Raw genomic sequence first — 17,034 nt, 5'->3', positions numbered from 1 at the left:
ACAGGAAGTGAGGAGAAATCTCTCTAAATAAGCCCCAGATAGCAGTCTTGTAGAAACAACAGGAAGTGAGGGGAAATCCCTCTGAGAGAGGTGTCTCAGGATCAAGTGCCCCCATTGGAAGATTTCCCCTCAATTCCTGTTCTGGTGGCAACTCAAAATGTCAATTTCTCCCTCACTTTCAGCCCTGAGGATAGTAGTCACTGCGGCAAATATTGAGAGTCCCTACTGGGGACACAAACAGCAATAAGCACCAGACAGGGGAGCTAGCCCCTCGCCACACTTTATTTTCACCTCACTTCCTGTCCCCATGGCAAATCTCTCTGCTGAGGATTGAACAATAAAACACTAGGGAGACCTCACATAGGTCCTAGTGACCCCATTCCCCTAATTTCTTGACAAATAGCAGATGGGGGCTTCTCACTGAAGGAGTCACAGGGACTTGGGAAGAGTAAATGCTTTTGACAAATTTTAATTATTATCTGTGGCCCCATAAGGGAGATTTTACCTCACTGTTTACCCCTGTGACAACAGGACAAGGACGGGAGCTGTTGTCACGTTTGGAAAACGCAAAAACCAGAGGTTCCAAACCTGCAGACCACATCCCTGCTGGAGAGATTTCGCAACATTTCCTGTTCTGAAATCCCCCCCAAAGAGAGCACAGACCACCTGACAGGGGTTCCACCTTGCCCCCATTTTGTCAGAAACAAAAATGTTTTGTCTGGATAGTTCTGGGTGGTGTAGGAAAAAAGAGTCCCGTCAGGTTTTGCTGTTCTCTGAGGATCGATTAGAGAGATTTCCTCCCACTTTCTGTCTTGGTGACAACTTTTACCAGATAGGAAGTGAAGGAAAATCTGCAGACAATAAAAAGCTGTCAGGGGTTCTAGCATTTCCTTACTTTCCTTAAAAAATTACTTCTGCCTGTTTTCTTTTTAGAGACGTTCCCTAACTTCCTGTCTGGTAAGACAGAACCGGAAGTAAGGGGAACAGGAAGTGAGGGGGACAGGAAGTGAGAAATCTCTCTAAATAAGCCCCAGATATCAGTCTTGTAGAAACAACAGGAAGTGAGGGGAAATCTCTCTGAGAAAGGTGTCACAGGAACAAGTGCCCCCATTGGACAATTTCTCCTCAATGGCCTCTCCGTGGCCCCATAAGGGAGATTTTACCTCACTGTTTACCCCTGTGACAACAGGACAAGGACGGGAGCTGTTGTCACATTTGGAAAACACAAAAACCAGAGAGAGGTTCCAAACCTGCAGACCAAATCTCCGCTGGAGAGATTTTGCAACATTTCTTGTTCTGAAATCCCCCCCAAAGGGAGCACAGACCACCTGACAGGGGTTTCACCTTGCCCCCATTTTGTCAGAAACAAAAATGTTTTGTCTGGATAGTTTGGGGTGGTATGGTAAAAAAAGAGTCCCTGTCAGGTTTTGCTGCTCTCGGAGAATCGATTAGAGATTTCCTCCCACTTTCTGTCTTGGTGACACCTTTTACCAGACAGGAAGTGAAGGGAAATCTGCAGACAATAAAAAGCTGTCAGGGGTTCTAGCATGTCCTTACTTTACTTAAAACAAATACTCCTGTGTTGCTTTTGGAGACTTTCCCTAATTTCCTGTCTGGTAAAACAGAACAGAAAATGAGGGGAACAGGAAGTGAGGGGAACAGGAAGTGAAAACAGGAAGTGGAGACAGGAAGTGAGGAGAAATCTCTCTTAATAAGCCCCAGAAAGCAGTAAAACGTAAGGATTTAAATCTTTCCCCACTCCATCCAAAACAAGAAAAACATATAGATACACTTTAATTTAAACAGTATATTTCTCTATTATTCACTGCAGCTATATGTCCTCCATCTCCCTTATTATATAACACTGCCCTAGCCAGCCAGACTCTGCTCCCTGACCTTCTATATGCCCCACCCATGATCGGTTTTCACTCTAGCCTCTGACTGGTTACTGCCCGAACACCCCCGCCTATCAGCATTCAAAGCGCCTCCCGTTTCCTAGCAACTGTTAATTCCTTGAGGAGACGGTCACGCAGTATGGGCGGAAGTAAGGGATTAGACCAGGAAGGTCTGTCTGGCTTGCCAGTAGTAATATCCAGTAAGGAGAGACACTATTGGTTGATTTTCCGCTTTCAGCCAATAGGAGCATTCCTTGAGGAAAGGTGACTGAAGAGAGGGCTGGCATAGGGCAGGTGGTAAGTGGTCGGGTGATATGGGGTGGAATTAATTAGAAGATCACTGTGGGGGACTTGTTATACCTGTAATGCGTGCTAGACAGCAATGTACGCCTCCATGTCTGTGGTAGTCATGGTTACCAATACTGTACCGTGTTACAGCAGGAGATGAAGTGATGTTTACATCTGTCTGTAGTTGACATGATGGTATAGAGGAGGGATAGGCAGCATGTCAGAGCCACCTGCAGGTTGTCATGTCTGTCCTGCGCCATCACCAATGGAAATGAGTGCATTTACTGGCCAATCGCCTTTCTCCTTTAGAAATGTGCCTGTATAATTTATTAAAGTTGATCTAAAGCTGGAACTGTTTATTAAAATGGACAGAATATGGAACCCCAGTCAGGTACACGTTCAGGAGATTGGCTTTCTATATTAGTTCTGTGCAGGGATGAGCTGCGGGGTGCTGAGATCCTAGTCCGAACCCACCTGATCCATCCAACAGGAAACTGCCATTGTATCTGACCAATCCTAAGGCATTCCCCGCCCTGCAGCTGCACATATACAAGAGGCGTGTTCATGTGTGACTGTGGGGGCGGGGAATGCCTAGGCGCATATGATTGGCCAAATACAATGACAGTTTCATGACGGATCAATGCCTGAGCTCCTGAGGATCATTGTCTTCCATACCAAACGTGATGGGAAATCTTCCAATGGGAACTCAAGTTCAGCTACAGTTTATATGGGGAACTCTGCTCACCTTGAAGAGATTTCCCATCACTTCCTGTTTTGTCTCAATACAGGAAACTAAGGGAAATCTCTCCGATAGGACACAAAGTCCTAGTTTACAAGGGCTGTGCCCTCCGGTCATTTGACAGGCAGTGTGGAGGCATTGTAGCGCCCCATTCCCACCTGCTTGAACCCCGCTCTAGCACACTAACCCTGGGGGATTGAATGTGGTTGTGGGGGGCCCCTTTTCAGTTGAGTGGGTTACATTCAGGAGGCAATACCTCCCCCTAAATGCAACAACTTGGATCATTTTTTGCAAAGCATTGCAGCCATGGCATATGTACACAGCCCTTCACTGAACTGCAGCTAAAGATAGAGCGATTGAGGGGAGGTAGAAACGCAGATCAACCTTGTGATTTTACTGCTCCCCCTCCATCCCAATCACCAATGTAAACAAAGCCAAAAAAAGAAAAAACAGGGGACCTAAAGTTAGTCTGTTCATGTTTTTATTTAATGTAATCCATTCCTCCATCTACCTAGAAAGGCATGCCATGCTTATTTCTTTACTTGCCTCCTCCTAGGCAGCAGGGCATTCTTTTTTTTACCCCTTTGATGTCATCACAGGGGCTCCTGATGTCTTCTGTACACCAGTTGGAGGGATGAAGCATGGCTGCCTTGCTTCACTTTTGCCAGATGCAGGGTGCTGGTGGAACCACAATCACAACTGTAGGTGTAGATGGTGGGAGGGAGATAAACAGAGCAAGGCATGACCAGCCATGAGTGGCAGTATGGAGGTTGTCCCCCTTAAAAACCCATCTGCTCAATGTGCATAGTAATGCAGTGGCTAGAGTGCTAAGCAGGGTGACAACATGGTAGTGAATTCACTTTGGGCTAATAAGTGTTGTCGCCTAGCCTGAAGATGGGTAGAATGATTAGTAGGATCATAAGTGATATACACTGCTCAAAAAATGAAAGGAACACTTTTTAATCAGAGTATAGCATCAAGTCAGTGAAACTCCTGGGGTATTGATCTCATCCGTTAAGTAGCAGGGGGGGTTGTTAATCAGTTTCAGCTGCTTTGGTGTTAATGAAATTAACCAGTGCACTAGATGGGCAACAATGAGACGACTCCCAAAACAGGACTGGGTTTACAGGTGAAGGCCACTGACATTTTTTTCCCTGTTCATCTTTTCTGATGTTTTTTCACTAATTTTGCATTTGGCTAGGGTCAGTGTCACTACTGGTAGCATGAGGCGATACCTGGACCCTACAGAGGTTGCACAGGCAGTCCAACTCCTCCAGGATGGTACATCAATACCTACCATTGCCAGAAGGTTGCTGTGTTTCCCAGCACAGTCTCTAGAGCACGGAGGATATTCCAGGAGACAGGCAGTTACTCTATGAGAGCTAGACAGGGCCATAGAATGTCCTTAACCCATCAGCAGGACTGGTATCTGCTCCTTTGTGCAAGGAGGAACAGGATGAGCCCTGCCAGAGCCCTACGAAATGACCTCCAGCAGGCCACTGGTATGAAGGTCTCTGACCAAACAATCAGAAACAGACTTCATGAGGGTGGCTTGAGGGCCCAATGTCCTCTAGCGGGCCCCAGGCTCACTGCCCGGCACAGTAGAGCTCAATTGACATTTGCCATTGAACACCAGAATTGGCAGGTCCACCACTGGCACCCTGTGCTTTTTACAGATGAGAGCAGGTTCACCCTGAGCACGTGACAGATGTGAAAATGTCTGGAGAAGCTGTGGAGGATGGTTTGCTGCCTGTAGGCTTGGGACAGTTAATGATCCAAAGCACACAACGTAATCTGTAAAACATGGTGGAGGCAGTGTGATGGCATGGGCATGCATGGCTTCCAGTGGCACTGGGTCATTGGTGTTTATTTATAATGTGACAGAAGACAGAAGCAGCCAGATGAATTCTGCAGTGTTCCAAGATATGCTTTCAGCCCAGATTCAGCCAAATGCAGCAAAGTTGATTGGACGGCACTTCACAGTACAGATGGACAATGGTCCAAAACACACTGCAAAAGCAACCCAGGAGCATTTGAAGGAAAAGAAGTGGAATATTCTGCAATGGCCGAGTCAATCATCTGATCTCAACCCAATTGAGCATGCATTTCACTTGCTGAAGGCAAAACTAAAGGCAGAAAGACCTACAAACAAAGAACAACTGAAGGCAGCTGCAGTTAGAGCCTGGCAAAGCATCAGAAAGGAGGAAACCCAGTCTTTGGTAATGTCCATGGGTTCCAGACTTCAGACAGTCATTGGCAGTAAAGGATTCTCAACAAAATATTAAAAATTAACATTTTATTTATAATTATATTCATTTGTCCAATTACGTTTGAGCCCAGGCATACAGAGCCAAAAGTCTGAAAATTGAGCCCGTGTCCAAATATATGTGGACCCAAGTGTGTACATATATATATATATAGTATCTAAATAGTACAGAATTATTTCATTTGGTTAGTATCCTTTTGACATTATGTTGTAGTCCCCATATAGATTGAATCTCCACTGACTGGATGCACTGGGCCTCATTTCCTCCTTAACCCCCCAAAATGTAACAGGCAATTATATTTCTTTTTTTACCTTTTTTAGTTTTTTTGATCTGCCTTGCCTCCTAACCTTGGCAAGAATGACATCTCCTCCGTATTAAAGCTTCCTTGAATATGCACATCACATATTCCAGGGTGCTGTACACTCCATTCACTTCTGCTGGAGGAGGTCTGACCTGGTGGCGCTTGATCAGGGAGCTGGGCTGCCTGGACCAGGAAGAGGCATGTGGCTCCCAGTGGAACGAAGCGGGGCAATGCACACGAGCTGATAACAGCAGGATTTGCTGGCCAGGCGAGCATGTAAATTGTGATGAAAGACAGTGAAAAAAAGCTAAGAGAGGGAAGAAACTGGGGTGGGGGGAGCTGAAGTTCCTGTTTAAAGGCATTGTTTATCTTTACCAAAAGCTGCCTATGCAAATAAGGGGCTTCTGTTATTAAAACAAACTGAGCAGCTCCGACTAAAGTTGAATAATGCCCTTGCTGTAGGTGTAGGCGATTTGCTTCCTTCAAGAAGCCTGATTGAAAAACTCCCAGGATGTTGCTAGGAGGTTGCTAGGCAAGTCCCAGCTATTACTGTTCACCATCACAGGAGTGAGCTCTTTCAATGATTCTGCCCTCCTCACATGCTCTTTCTTTCCCTTGATGCAATAGCTCTGAGCTCAGCATTTGAGAGCTCACTCCTCTGATGGTGAAGGCGAACAGTAATAGCTGGGCCTCCCTTAGCAACAACCTAGCAACGTCCTGGGATTTTTCAGGTCAGGCTTCATGAAGTACATTAATGGCCTATACCTATAGCAAAGGCCATTATTCAACTTTAGCCAAAGCTACACAGTTTGTATTTATTTACAGGCACCCCTTATCTGCATAGGCAGTTTTTTGGTAAAGGTGAACTATCCCTTTAAACTGTGGCTAGGGTTGCCTTGGGACTTAAATAAGGTGTCTTCTCACTCCTACAGGAAAACAGAGTGGTAAGGGGGCACACAGAAGATGCATATAAGCTGCTAAAGGACTGGCAACAATGTGAACCTGTCACTTTGCCATGCATTAACAAAGCACTGCTTTACTTTAAGACCAAAATTCAATATACAGCTACCCATGCAAACCTGGATACAGGAGGTTGAGATATATATATATATATATATATATATATATATATATATATATATATATATATATATATATATATGTGTAGCAGGAGAGATTAATCCTGTTTCATGGCTGTGATCTGCTGACTGGCCTCTCCTGTGTAACCTGACACTTGCCCTGACACAGACAAAGCAGTGAGGGATTTCAGCCCCCCTTTCTCCTCTCAGACTGTAAGAGAGAGAGAGCCAATTATGAGAGCCATTAAAGGAGCCAATGACAAGGGCTCTTTCAAGCAGGAAGTGCAGCTGCAAAGCATTGTGGACGATGGAGTTTTGAACAGAAACGGCCTTATAGGCTAATATGGAGATAGAATTAAAAAAGAACCACGAAAGCCATCATGCTTAGAGAGAGCAGAGTGAAGGGGCCATCTTGGGTTTTCTCCTGAGGGAGAGGGAGATTGCATGTGGCAGGAGAGAGATTGGACCTGGCAAAGAAGTGCTGATGGGCAGTGCACTGCATGCTTGGTGATCTGCATCAGACAAAGGAACATCCAAACTGAGGGAAGTGGTCTACAGTACAGTGCCTACACTGACAGTGTGAAGTGCTCATCGTGAGGTGACCAGAGGAACCTGTCATTTCCAAGACGATCGTTTGGGCCTTTGTCACAGGATCTGGTGAGAGGGATTTCTCCCACTGTCAGATGACAGGAACATTGCACACATACAGAGACATCATACCTTGCTCATATTCACCAGGCACTGGGTTGTGTAGATGGCCCTGCTGAACAGACACCGTGTTCACTTTGCTATACAAATACTGCCACAGGATTACAATTACACTTTAAGTGTTTAAGGAGTTTAAGTGCACCAACGAAAGTGGCTAGCTGAAGATCCCAACATTCATCCAGTTACAAAGAGACTGAAGTTACTGGTGCCATACGTGCACGCGCATGCGTAGTCAGGCCTCTATATTGCATGGTGTGTGAGGGAATAGCTTTACCTTGAAAGTAGCTATTAAGCATCATTTGGGTACAGTGTTTTCCTATTGGGGTCATGGTGTCGGGGTTGAGAAGGGAGAAGTCTGACACAACAGAGAGTCATTCTTCTGCTCTCCTCCTGCTTGGACATCATGGGGCCAAATTTATGAAGAGGAGTTAAATCCACTTTGAGGTTGCCATTTAAGTGTTTGCCTCTGCTCTTGGGGTTATTCATGGTTGGAATCCCCTGAAAGCAGCCCGAGTGTAAAAGTGAGTTATATTGCTTTCCGTCACAGTATTTGTTGTTCTCTTGATTCTCCTAACATATACTGGTTGTTAATGTTTATTATTTCCCATAGAGGTCTACAGTAAAGCTGATCTCTGTGTTTTATTATAAAGTGTGTGCTTTTCATTGGTCCTTGCACTTACACTATTGCCAGGTGTGCCAGTGTGGGCTGAGACAGTTCTTGGGGTTGAAAGGAAGAGTGGCGGAGTGAACAAACTTAAGCAGCCCCTCCGGGGGTACCGCTACATGTGGGGGCTCGTCCGGGATTACTTGCTGCTCAATCACCCAACAACCACTCAAGCAGTGCCCTATACCAACTCCTAAGATGGACGTCGCAGCTGCGACCAAGTGGTGCAGCAGGGAAAATGCTTGCCCAGAACGGAGTGTAGTGGTCGAGTTCCCCAGAGAAATGGGGACCGAAGAACAGATTACCAAGATAGTGAATGCACTACCCACAGAGGGGAAGAAAACGTGTGTGATAGATGTGATACCCGCCTCAGACACCACCCTGGCATATGCCCTGCTAGAGTGGAAGAAGGGGATCCCTGACAGTTTCCAAGGAGCCAATATCCAAATAGAGGATGGGACAAGGCTCCAGTTACTTCAGTTGAACACCCCAGGGCCTAGTTGTGCAAAACCTGTGAGGGAAGAATCCCTGTCCCAGACACCTCTAGCCACCATAGGCCCGGAATTCCTCACTGCATTGGGGGACTTCATGTTAAAATGCCGCAAAGACCCCTCTCCATACACAGGGATGTATCGGGAGCTCCGATTCTTCTCGGGTAGGCAACCAATACCTACCGGGGAGGATGGCTTTGAAGAGTGGCTAGACCAAGCCATGCAAGCACTAAGTGAATGGGACATTCCTGAGGCCCACAAGAAACAGAGGATTACGGAGAGCCTAAGGGGCCCTGCATTGGAGGCCATTCGCAACCTAAAACTTAGCAAACAGGATTGCACTGCTCAGGGCTATCTAGATATTTTACAAGATGTATTTGGGCGCACTGAGAAGGCTTCAGACCTCATCTATCAGCTAGAGCATACCTACCAAAATGAAGGGGAGAAACTCTCCAGTTACATGGGACGTCTAGACAAGATAATACACCAAATTCTGCTAAAAAGGGGAATAGGCCCTGAAAGAGTAGATGAGGTTCGGGCGCAACAAGTCCTACGGGGAGCCAGGCCCCTAGACCCCATTGCCATTCTATTACGAACTCGGCGAGATGGTGGCCTCCTGAACTATCCAGACTTGATCCGGACTGTGAGAGAGGAGGAAGCCATGTTGGATGACAAAGAGAGACAGTCAGACTCTGTTGTAGGGGTCCGGGTAGTCAATGTGGGAGGTGACACCCCTGAAGTTGAACTCCTTAAGACTCAGGTGTCCCAACTAATGGAGATGGTGACCTTGCTAATGGCGGGACCGTCGGGTTTAGCAAGAGAGACGAGAGCAGTTTCTGAAAACCTGTCAGGAGTTGCCCCAACGCAAGCAACTAGTCCCATCATTCAAATGACCTGCTTTAATTGTGGAGGGACCGGACATGTCAGGAGAGTCTGTCCGAGCCCCAGGAAGCCTGAAGCTAAGCGCCAAAAACCGGCGGAAAACTTCAGAGGGCCCTGGTGAAGGAGCAACCCAGGGACCCCACCACCACAGCTAGCTCCACTCAACCAAGTAAAAGGGGGGCGAGGAGAAAATCTGGTCCTATCCAGAAGGACCCCACCATCCCTTACAAACAGCCTAGGGAAGATGCCACTTCACCTCAGGGAGTCAGTGCACACCTCAAACCTGGGAGTCAACCACGGCTTAGGCCGAGTCAAAACTCCCCCAGGAGGGGAGTAAGGATAAGAACTGCAGAACAGAAGAAGACGGCTACCTGTTCACCACTCCCTGAGAATTTAGTGGGACCCTCCCCTGTCGTCCCGATTCAGGTAGAAGGGATTTATACCAGGGCTCTTCTGGACACCGGAGCCCAAGTAACCCTTCTGTATCGAGATTTCTATGACAAGCATCTGAAGCATTTGCCCTTGCAGAAGCTGGAAGATCTGGAAATATGGGGCATAGGAACCCAGAAGTTTCCCTATGATGGTTACCTATCGGTCAGACTAACTTTTGATCCTTCCATGACAGGGAAGGCTGAGACTTTCGAAGCCTTAGCCATCATCTGTCCCCGGCCGCCTGGGGCCAATAGGAGTCCCCTAATCATAGGGACCAACACCAATCTTGTCAGAAGGCTGTTGGCGCCATTGGTCGAAGAGCCCAATGATCAACCCACTTCTGTACATCCCATGCTGAGGCAAGCATATCAGCGCCTGGTACAAGAAAGGAGAACCCCAGCGGAAAGAATAGGGAAGATATGGCGCCTGGATCAACATGAGAAGGTGCTACAACCCGGAGAGGTGGCGTGTTTACAGGCATCAGTCAAATTGACCTGGAAGCAGCCAGGCCCCTTCATTGTCCTTGAGGCTGGTGGCTGTGAAGAGAACACAGGAGTGGAGATCCTCCCGGAGGTAGTGTCAACAAAAGCGCTACGGAGGAGCCACGGAAAGGTTTCGGTCAGTGTTCATAACCCAACTGCTGCCCCAGTGAAAATCCCAGCTCGCGTGCTGTTAGGACATGTGGATCCTGCAACTCCAATCTTGCCCACTGAGCTAGGGGGCGGAAGAGAGAAAGAAATCCCTGTCGATGCGTTTTACCCAAGGAACACCCCCCTTTCCCCGGAATGGAGAGAGAGAGCGAAGAATCAACTCCTAGGGTGGCGGGCTGCATTCTCCAGAAGTGAGTTCGATGTGGGGTGTGCAGAGAGTGCCCATCATCGGATCCGGCTTCGAGAAGACGCTCCATTCAAGGAAAGGGTTCGACGAGTTCCATTGGGAGATTTGGAAGACCTGCGTGAGCAATTGGCAGAGTTGAAGAGGACAGGCATCATCAGAGAGTCCCGAAGCCCATACGCCTCTCCGATAGTGGTGGTCCGGAAGAAGAACGGATCTTTAAGATTGTGCATCGACTACCGGACGCTAAACCGAAGAACTGTTCCTGATCAGTATACCACCCCCAGGATAGAGGATGCTTTGCAAAGCCTATCAGGGGCAAAGTGGTTCAGTGTGCTGGACCTGAAGAATGGGTATTACCAGATCCCCATGCACCCAGAAGACCGAGAAAAGACCGCGTTCATAACCCCAATAGGGTTCTTTGAATTTGACCGGATGCCTCAAGGTTTGTGCAACTCTCCAGCCACCTTTCAAAGGCTGATGGAGAAGACGGTGGGCGACATGAATTTAATTGAAGTACTGGTATACTTGGACGACATCATTGTGTTCGGGAAGACCCTAGAGGAACATGAGGAGAGATTGGAGAAGGTACTCAAGAGACTTCATGATGAGGGACTGAAGTTGTCTTTGGAGAAGTGCCAGTTTTACCAACCCTCGGTCAATTACCTGGGTCATATCGTATCTGCCGATGGAGTGGCCACTGACCCCAAGAAGCTGGAAGCTGTTACTTCGTGGCCAAGGCCCACAAATGTCACAGAGCTCAGATCTTTCCTGGGGTTTTGCTCCTATTATCGCAGATTCGTCCAGGGCTTCGCTCGGATAGCCCGTCCACTCAATGAACTGCTCAGAAATGAAGAAGACAATGATGATGCAGATCTTTCTAGACCTGCGAAGCCAGCAGTGGGACCCAGGAGGCCTAGGGAATCTATTCAAGGACAATGGACAACCCAGTGTGAAGAGGCCTTTGAACGGCTGAAAAAGAGTCTAACCACCGCTCCAATCCTGGCCTATGCAGACCCAGCCAAGCCGTACGAATTGCATGTGGATGCAAGTAGAGATGGGTTAGGGGGAGTCCTCTATCAAGAACAGAATGGATGCTTGCGACCTGTCGCCTATGTGAGTCGGGGTTTGGCGTCCGCTGAGAAGAACTACCCCACCCACAAGCTTGAATTCTTGGCCTTGAAGTGGGCAGTAGTGGACAAACTTCGAGATTACCTATATGGAGCAGAATTCGTGATAAAAACAGATAATAACCCCCTCACATACATTCTCACTACAGCTAAGCTGGATGCTACTGGCCACAGGTGGTTAGCTGCCTTATCGGAGTTCACTTTCAGCCTCAGTTATCGGCCAGGGATTGGGAATAGGGATGCAGATGCCTTATCCCGAAGACCTCACTGTTCCAAGGATTCCCCAGAAGAGTGGACTCAGGTGCCCTCTGAAGGGGTACGAGCCTTATGCCAAGGAGTGGAACACCGAACAAGAGGTGGGTCCAGGGCAGAAGACATTGGGATTTCGGCATCTGGCGTTCCCAGGTGTTATTGCAATGTCACCCAGGTTGGGGGTGAAGGCCTGCCCAAGCTTTCCAGGAAGGATCTGCGAAGAGATCAGTTGGAAGACCCCCTCTGCGGCCTAGTATTGAAGGCTTTAGAAAGCAAAAGCCCTGATTTGCTTCTTACATCGTCAAGGGAGGCCCGGCGGCTACATCATGAGTGGGATCGGCTACAGTTACGCCACGGAGTGGTCTACCGAAGGGGCCCCTCTGATGATCCTGAAGAGAAATGGCAGCTATTTTTGCCCGCAAAACACAGAGAAACGGTGCTGACTGCTCTCCATGATGACCATGGCCATCTGGGACCAGAAAGAACCTTTTGTTTGGTAAGAGACCGCTTCTACTGGCCCTGCATGCGGACAGAAGTTGAAAGTTACTGTCACTCCTGCATCCGATGTATTCAGAGGAAGACTCTGCCTCAACGAGCTGCCCCAATGGGCCACCTTCAAAGTCAGGGACCCATGGAGTTGGTGTGCATTGACTTCCTGTGCCTGGAGTCGGATCAGAGTGGACAGGGAAATATCCTGGTAGTGACTGACCATTTTACCAGGTATGCCCAGGCTTTTCCTGCTAGAGATCAGTTAGCATCAACTGTGGCAAAGATTTTAGTAGAAAGGTTCTTTGTGCATTACGGACTACCACAACGTATCCACTCAGACCAAGGGAGAGATTTCGAGAGCAATCTCATCAAGAGACTCTTGAGTCTACTAGGCATCCAAAAGTCGAGGACTACTCCATACCATCCTCAGGGAGATCCTCAGCCAGAGAGATTCAATCGTACCCTCCTGAATATGCTCGGGATTTTGACTTCAGTGCAAAAGCAACACTGGAGTAAGCATGTAGCAGCCATCGTACATGCCTACAATAGCACTGCCAACGACGCTACAGGATACTCTCCTTACCGGCTGATGTTCGGCCGGGAAGCTCGACTGCCAGTAGACTTGGCTTTTGGAACCTCTGTAGACCATACCTCTGCAGCTTCCCATAGAGGATATGTGGACCGCTTAAGGAAAAGCCTGAAGATTGCTTATGAGAAGGCTCAAGCCACCTCAGATGCCAGGGGACAGAGAAACAAAGAGAACTTTGATCTCAGAGTGCGAGTACAGGACTTACAATCTGGAGACAGAGTCTTACTGAGAAATCTGGGCATCCCTGGAAAACACAAGCTGGCGGATAGGTGGCGATCAGAGCCCTATGTCATCTGCAAACAATTGCCTGGATTGCCAGTTTACCAGATTCGACCGGAAAAGGGTGTTGGCCCACTCAAAACCTGGCACCGCAACCACCTTTTGCCTTTGTCAGATGCAGTCCGTCTACCATCACAATCTGATCCACAGTCTACCCCCTCAACTTCTCAGAGAACTAGACCTGTGACCAGGTCTCAACCCACACCACCTCCTGTAAATGAAGAGGACAGTGAGAGTGAGGAGGTAGGGACAGATTTGCTGTGGCCATCTGACATTTCCGAACCCACCACTCCTTGTTCCACTGGAGTGACTGACGTAGTTCCTCTTAGGCCAGAGGCTCCTGAATTTGTACCTCAGGCTCAACATACAGAAGATTTGCAAGAGCCTGAGCCTTCTCTACCCGAGTTAGAACCTGAAGACTCTGGGTCCATTGTTGCTGAGGGAGAAGACGTGGAGGAAGCTGAACTGGGAGAGACAGAGTGCGTCGAGCAAGAAGCAAGGGTTGATGAGTCAGTAGTGTCAAAACCAACATCGGAAGCAACGCCAGAACCATTGCTAGAGCCCAGAGAACAGAGAGAGCGTAGAGTTATTCAACCCCCAAAAAGACTGACATATGATGTGTTGGGTGAAAACTCTGAGGAAGTAGTACATGCTTCTAGAAGGAATCTCGTGACGCCTGGTTCTCCTACAGCAGTTTCGGTAGAGAACAGCCCCAACTCACCCCCTGGCACATCTGGTTGGGCCATTCCCATTAGTGTGGCCTATGGGCAGGACAACCCTCACTTTGCTACATGGTGGGAGGTTCCTCTGCCAGATTCCTATGCAAGTGTGAATAATTTAATTTCCTGTGTGTACTAATTTGTTTTCTCCGCGTGTATATATCAAGCATGTACCAGGTCAAGGATTGTTACTGCCTTTGGAGGACCAAAGGTTCTTTGGTGGGGGGAGTGTGTAGCAGGAGAGATTAATCCTGTTTCATGGCTGTGATCTGCTGACTGGCCTCTCCTGTGTAACCTGACACTTGCCCTGACACAGACAAAGCAGTGAGGGATTTCAGCCCCCCTTTCTCCTCTCAGACTGTAAGAGAGAGAGAGCCAATTATGAGAGCCATTAAAGGAGCCAATGACAAGGGCTCTTTCAAGCAGGAAGTGCAGCTGCAAAGCATTGTGGACGATGGAGTTTTGAACAGAAACGGCCTTATAGGCTAATATGGAGATAGAATTAAAAAAGAACCACGAAAGCCATCATGCTTAGAGAGAGCAGAGTGAAGGGGCCATCTTGGGTTTTCTCCTGAGGGAGAGGGAGATTGCATGTGGCAGGAGAGAGATTGGACCTGGCAAAGAAGTGCTGATGGGCAGTGCACTGCATGCTTGGTGATCTGCATCAGACAAAGGAACATCCAAACTGAGGGAAGTGGTCTACAGTACAGTGCCTACACTGACAGTGTGAAGTGCTCATCGTGAGGTGACCAGAGGAACCTGTCATTTCCAAGACGATCGTTTGGGCCTTTGTCACAGGATCTGGTGAGAGGGATTTCTCCCACTGTCAGATGACAGGAACATTGCACACATACAGAGACATCATACCTTGCTCATATTCACCAGGCACTGGGTTGTGTAGATGGCCCTGCTGAACAGACACCGTGTTCACTTTGCTATACAAATACTGCCACAGGATTACAATTACACTTTAAGTGTTTAAGGAGTTTAAGTGCACCAACGAAAGTGGCTAGCTGAAGATCCCAACATTCATCCAGTTACAAAGAGACTGAAGTTACTGGTGCCATACGTGCACGCGCATGCGTAGTCAGGCCTCTATATTGCATGGTGTGTGAGGGAATAGCTTTACCTTGAAAGTAGCTATTAAGCATCATTTGGGTACAGTGTTTTCCTATTGGGGTCATGGTGTCGGGGTTGAGAAGGGAGAAGTCTGACACAACAGAGAGTCATTCTTCTGCTCTCCTCCTGCTTGGACATCATGGGGCCAAATTTATGAAGAGGAGTTAAATCCACTTTGAGGTTGCCATTTAAGTGTTTGCTTCTGCTCTTGGGGTTATTCATGGTTGGAATCCCCTGAAAGCAGCCCGAGTGTAAAAGTGAGTTATATTGCTTTCCGTCACAGTATTTGTTGTTCTCTTGATTCTCCTAACATATACTGGTTGTTAATGTTTATTATTTCCCATAGAGGTCTACAGTAAAGCTGATCTCTGTGTTTTATTATAAAGTGTGTGCTTTTCATTGGTCCTTGCACTTACACTATTGCCAGGTGTGCCAGTGTGGGCTGAGACAGTTCTTGGGGTTGAAAGGAAGAGTGGCGGAGTGAACAAACTTAAGCAGCCCCTCCGGGGGTACCGCTACATATATATATATATATATATATATATATATATATATATATATATATATATATATATATCCATTAGTCTGTGGCCAATCGCTTGTATGGGGCGGCACAGTGGCTTAGTGGTTAGCACGTCTGCCGTGCAGTATATGGGTCATGGGTTCAATTCCCAACCATGGCGCCTCCTGCATGGAGTTTGCATGTTCTCCCTGTGCTTATTAAGTTTCCTCCGGGTGCTCAGGTTTCCTCCCACACTCCAAAGAAATGCTGGTAGGTTAACTGGCTGCTGTCTAAATTGTCCTAGTTTCATCCCTGGCCATGCGGGATCTCCTGCATGGTAGGGGTTGGGGAAAGACCTGGCAACCTACTCTGTAAAATAATTGCTAAGAGAATTCATGGAAAAAGTCGCTTACGAGTGACGGTCCATGCAATCGCCAAGAGTCGGATACGACTGAATGGATCGATAGAATCGGTTGTATGCCAAATAAATATATATCATAAATAATATGTCCCACCAACCAAGTACAGTTCAGGCTGCATGGATTTGGTGTCATTCGACCAGTCAAAGGTTGTTAGTAGGTTACTAGTGATTTCTGCATTCATGTACAGAACACTGCAATGTACCCCTGAATAAATCTGTGTTCTTTGTTCTGTTTTCTCTTTGCAGCAATGTTCCTGGTGGGCCTGTCAGGGGGAATCGCATCGGGGAAAAGCACCGTTGTATCAATCCTTCGAGAGTTGGGCTGTGCTGTGATTGACGCAGATGTCATTGCCAGACAGGGTATGTGTATAATGATCACTCTGTGACATAGACTGAATTAAATGTACTCAGAAAGATTGTGAAATCTATTCTGCCTAGCTTGCAGGCAGTTGCCAAGGCACAATATAGCCCTAAGTGATGGTATCTTCTGGTAGCCCATCCCCTTTACAAATTATGCACAACAGTCCATGCTCCTTGCCTCTGCTCTATGGGAACACTCCTTCCATTGCTGTTCTGAATGGGAAATACCTGGTACTCCAGGTATGGAGGAGCCTGTGGTCTGCTTCTTGTAGTCACATATGCCAGGCCTGAACACAGTCAAATGGGGAGGAGCAGTGATGTCTTCCTTCCCGGAATACTCCAGCACCAGAGCTTACCCGGGGTGGACTCCAGCAACGAGGAGGTGTGGATCAGTGTGTATACCACACCGGTGGGGCTATCAGGATGAATTTTCAATATTATTCTTTTTTTCCTCTTGCTAGTAATGCACTTTCTATATATGTAGCCATCATTTAGTGGAGGAGTTATATAGTTCAATGGAGGTTATTTTGTGGTTTTTTTTTTGGGGAGTGTTGTGCTGTTTATATATTGCCTGTTTTAGAGGGTCGGTAAGAC

At 47.5% G+C, this 17,034-nt stretch overlaps 1 protein-coding gene across 2 annotated transcripts in view; it reads left to right on the top strand.

Annotated features, from left to right (window-relative positions):
- The first annotated feature begins 2,077 nt into the window (after window positions 1–2,077).
- Window positions 2,078–17,034, top strand: part of DCAKD (dephospho-CoA kinase domain containing) — a 33,926-nt gene continuing 18,969 nt past the window's right edge. Inside the window, exons 1-2 of one of the 2 annotated variants that reach the window (XM_089674574.1) lie at window positions 2,078–2,192; window positions 16,327–16,440. In XM_089674574.1, coding sequence (XP_089530700.1) covers window positions 16,329–16,440 — 112 coding nt within the window. In that variant the 5' untranslated portion in view covers window positions 2,078–2,192; window positions 16,327–16,328. Of the gene's footprint in view, window positions 2,193–14,707; window positions 14,843–16,326; window positions 16,441–17,034 lie in introns of those variants that run through there. The other variant, XM_089674575.1, reaches the window with a different exon arrangement.

This window comes from Staurois parvus, unplaced genomic scaffold (assembly GCF_062004578.1).
Source record: "Staurois parvus isolate SC_StPar_1 unplaced genomic scaffold, SC_StPar_1.0 ptg000151l, whole genome shotgun sequence".
In the NCBI taxonomy this organism is placed as follows: domain Eukaryota; kingdom Metazoa; phylum Chordata; class Amphibia; order Anura; family Ranidae; genus Staurois; species Staurois parvus.
This window is presented reverse-complemented; position numbering and strand designations above follow the sequence as displayed.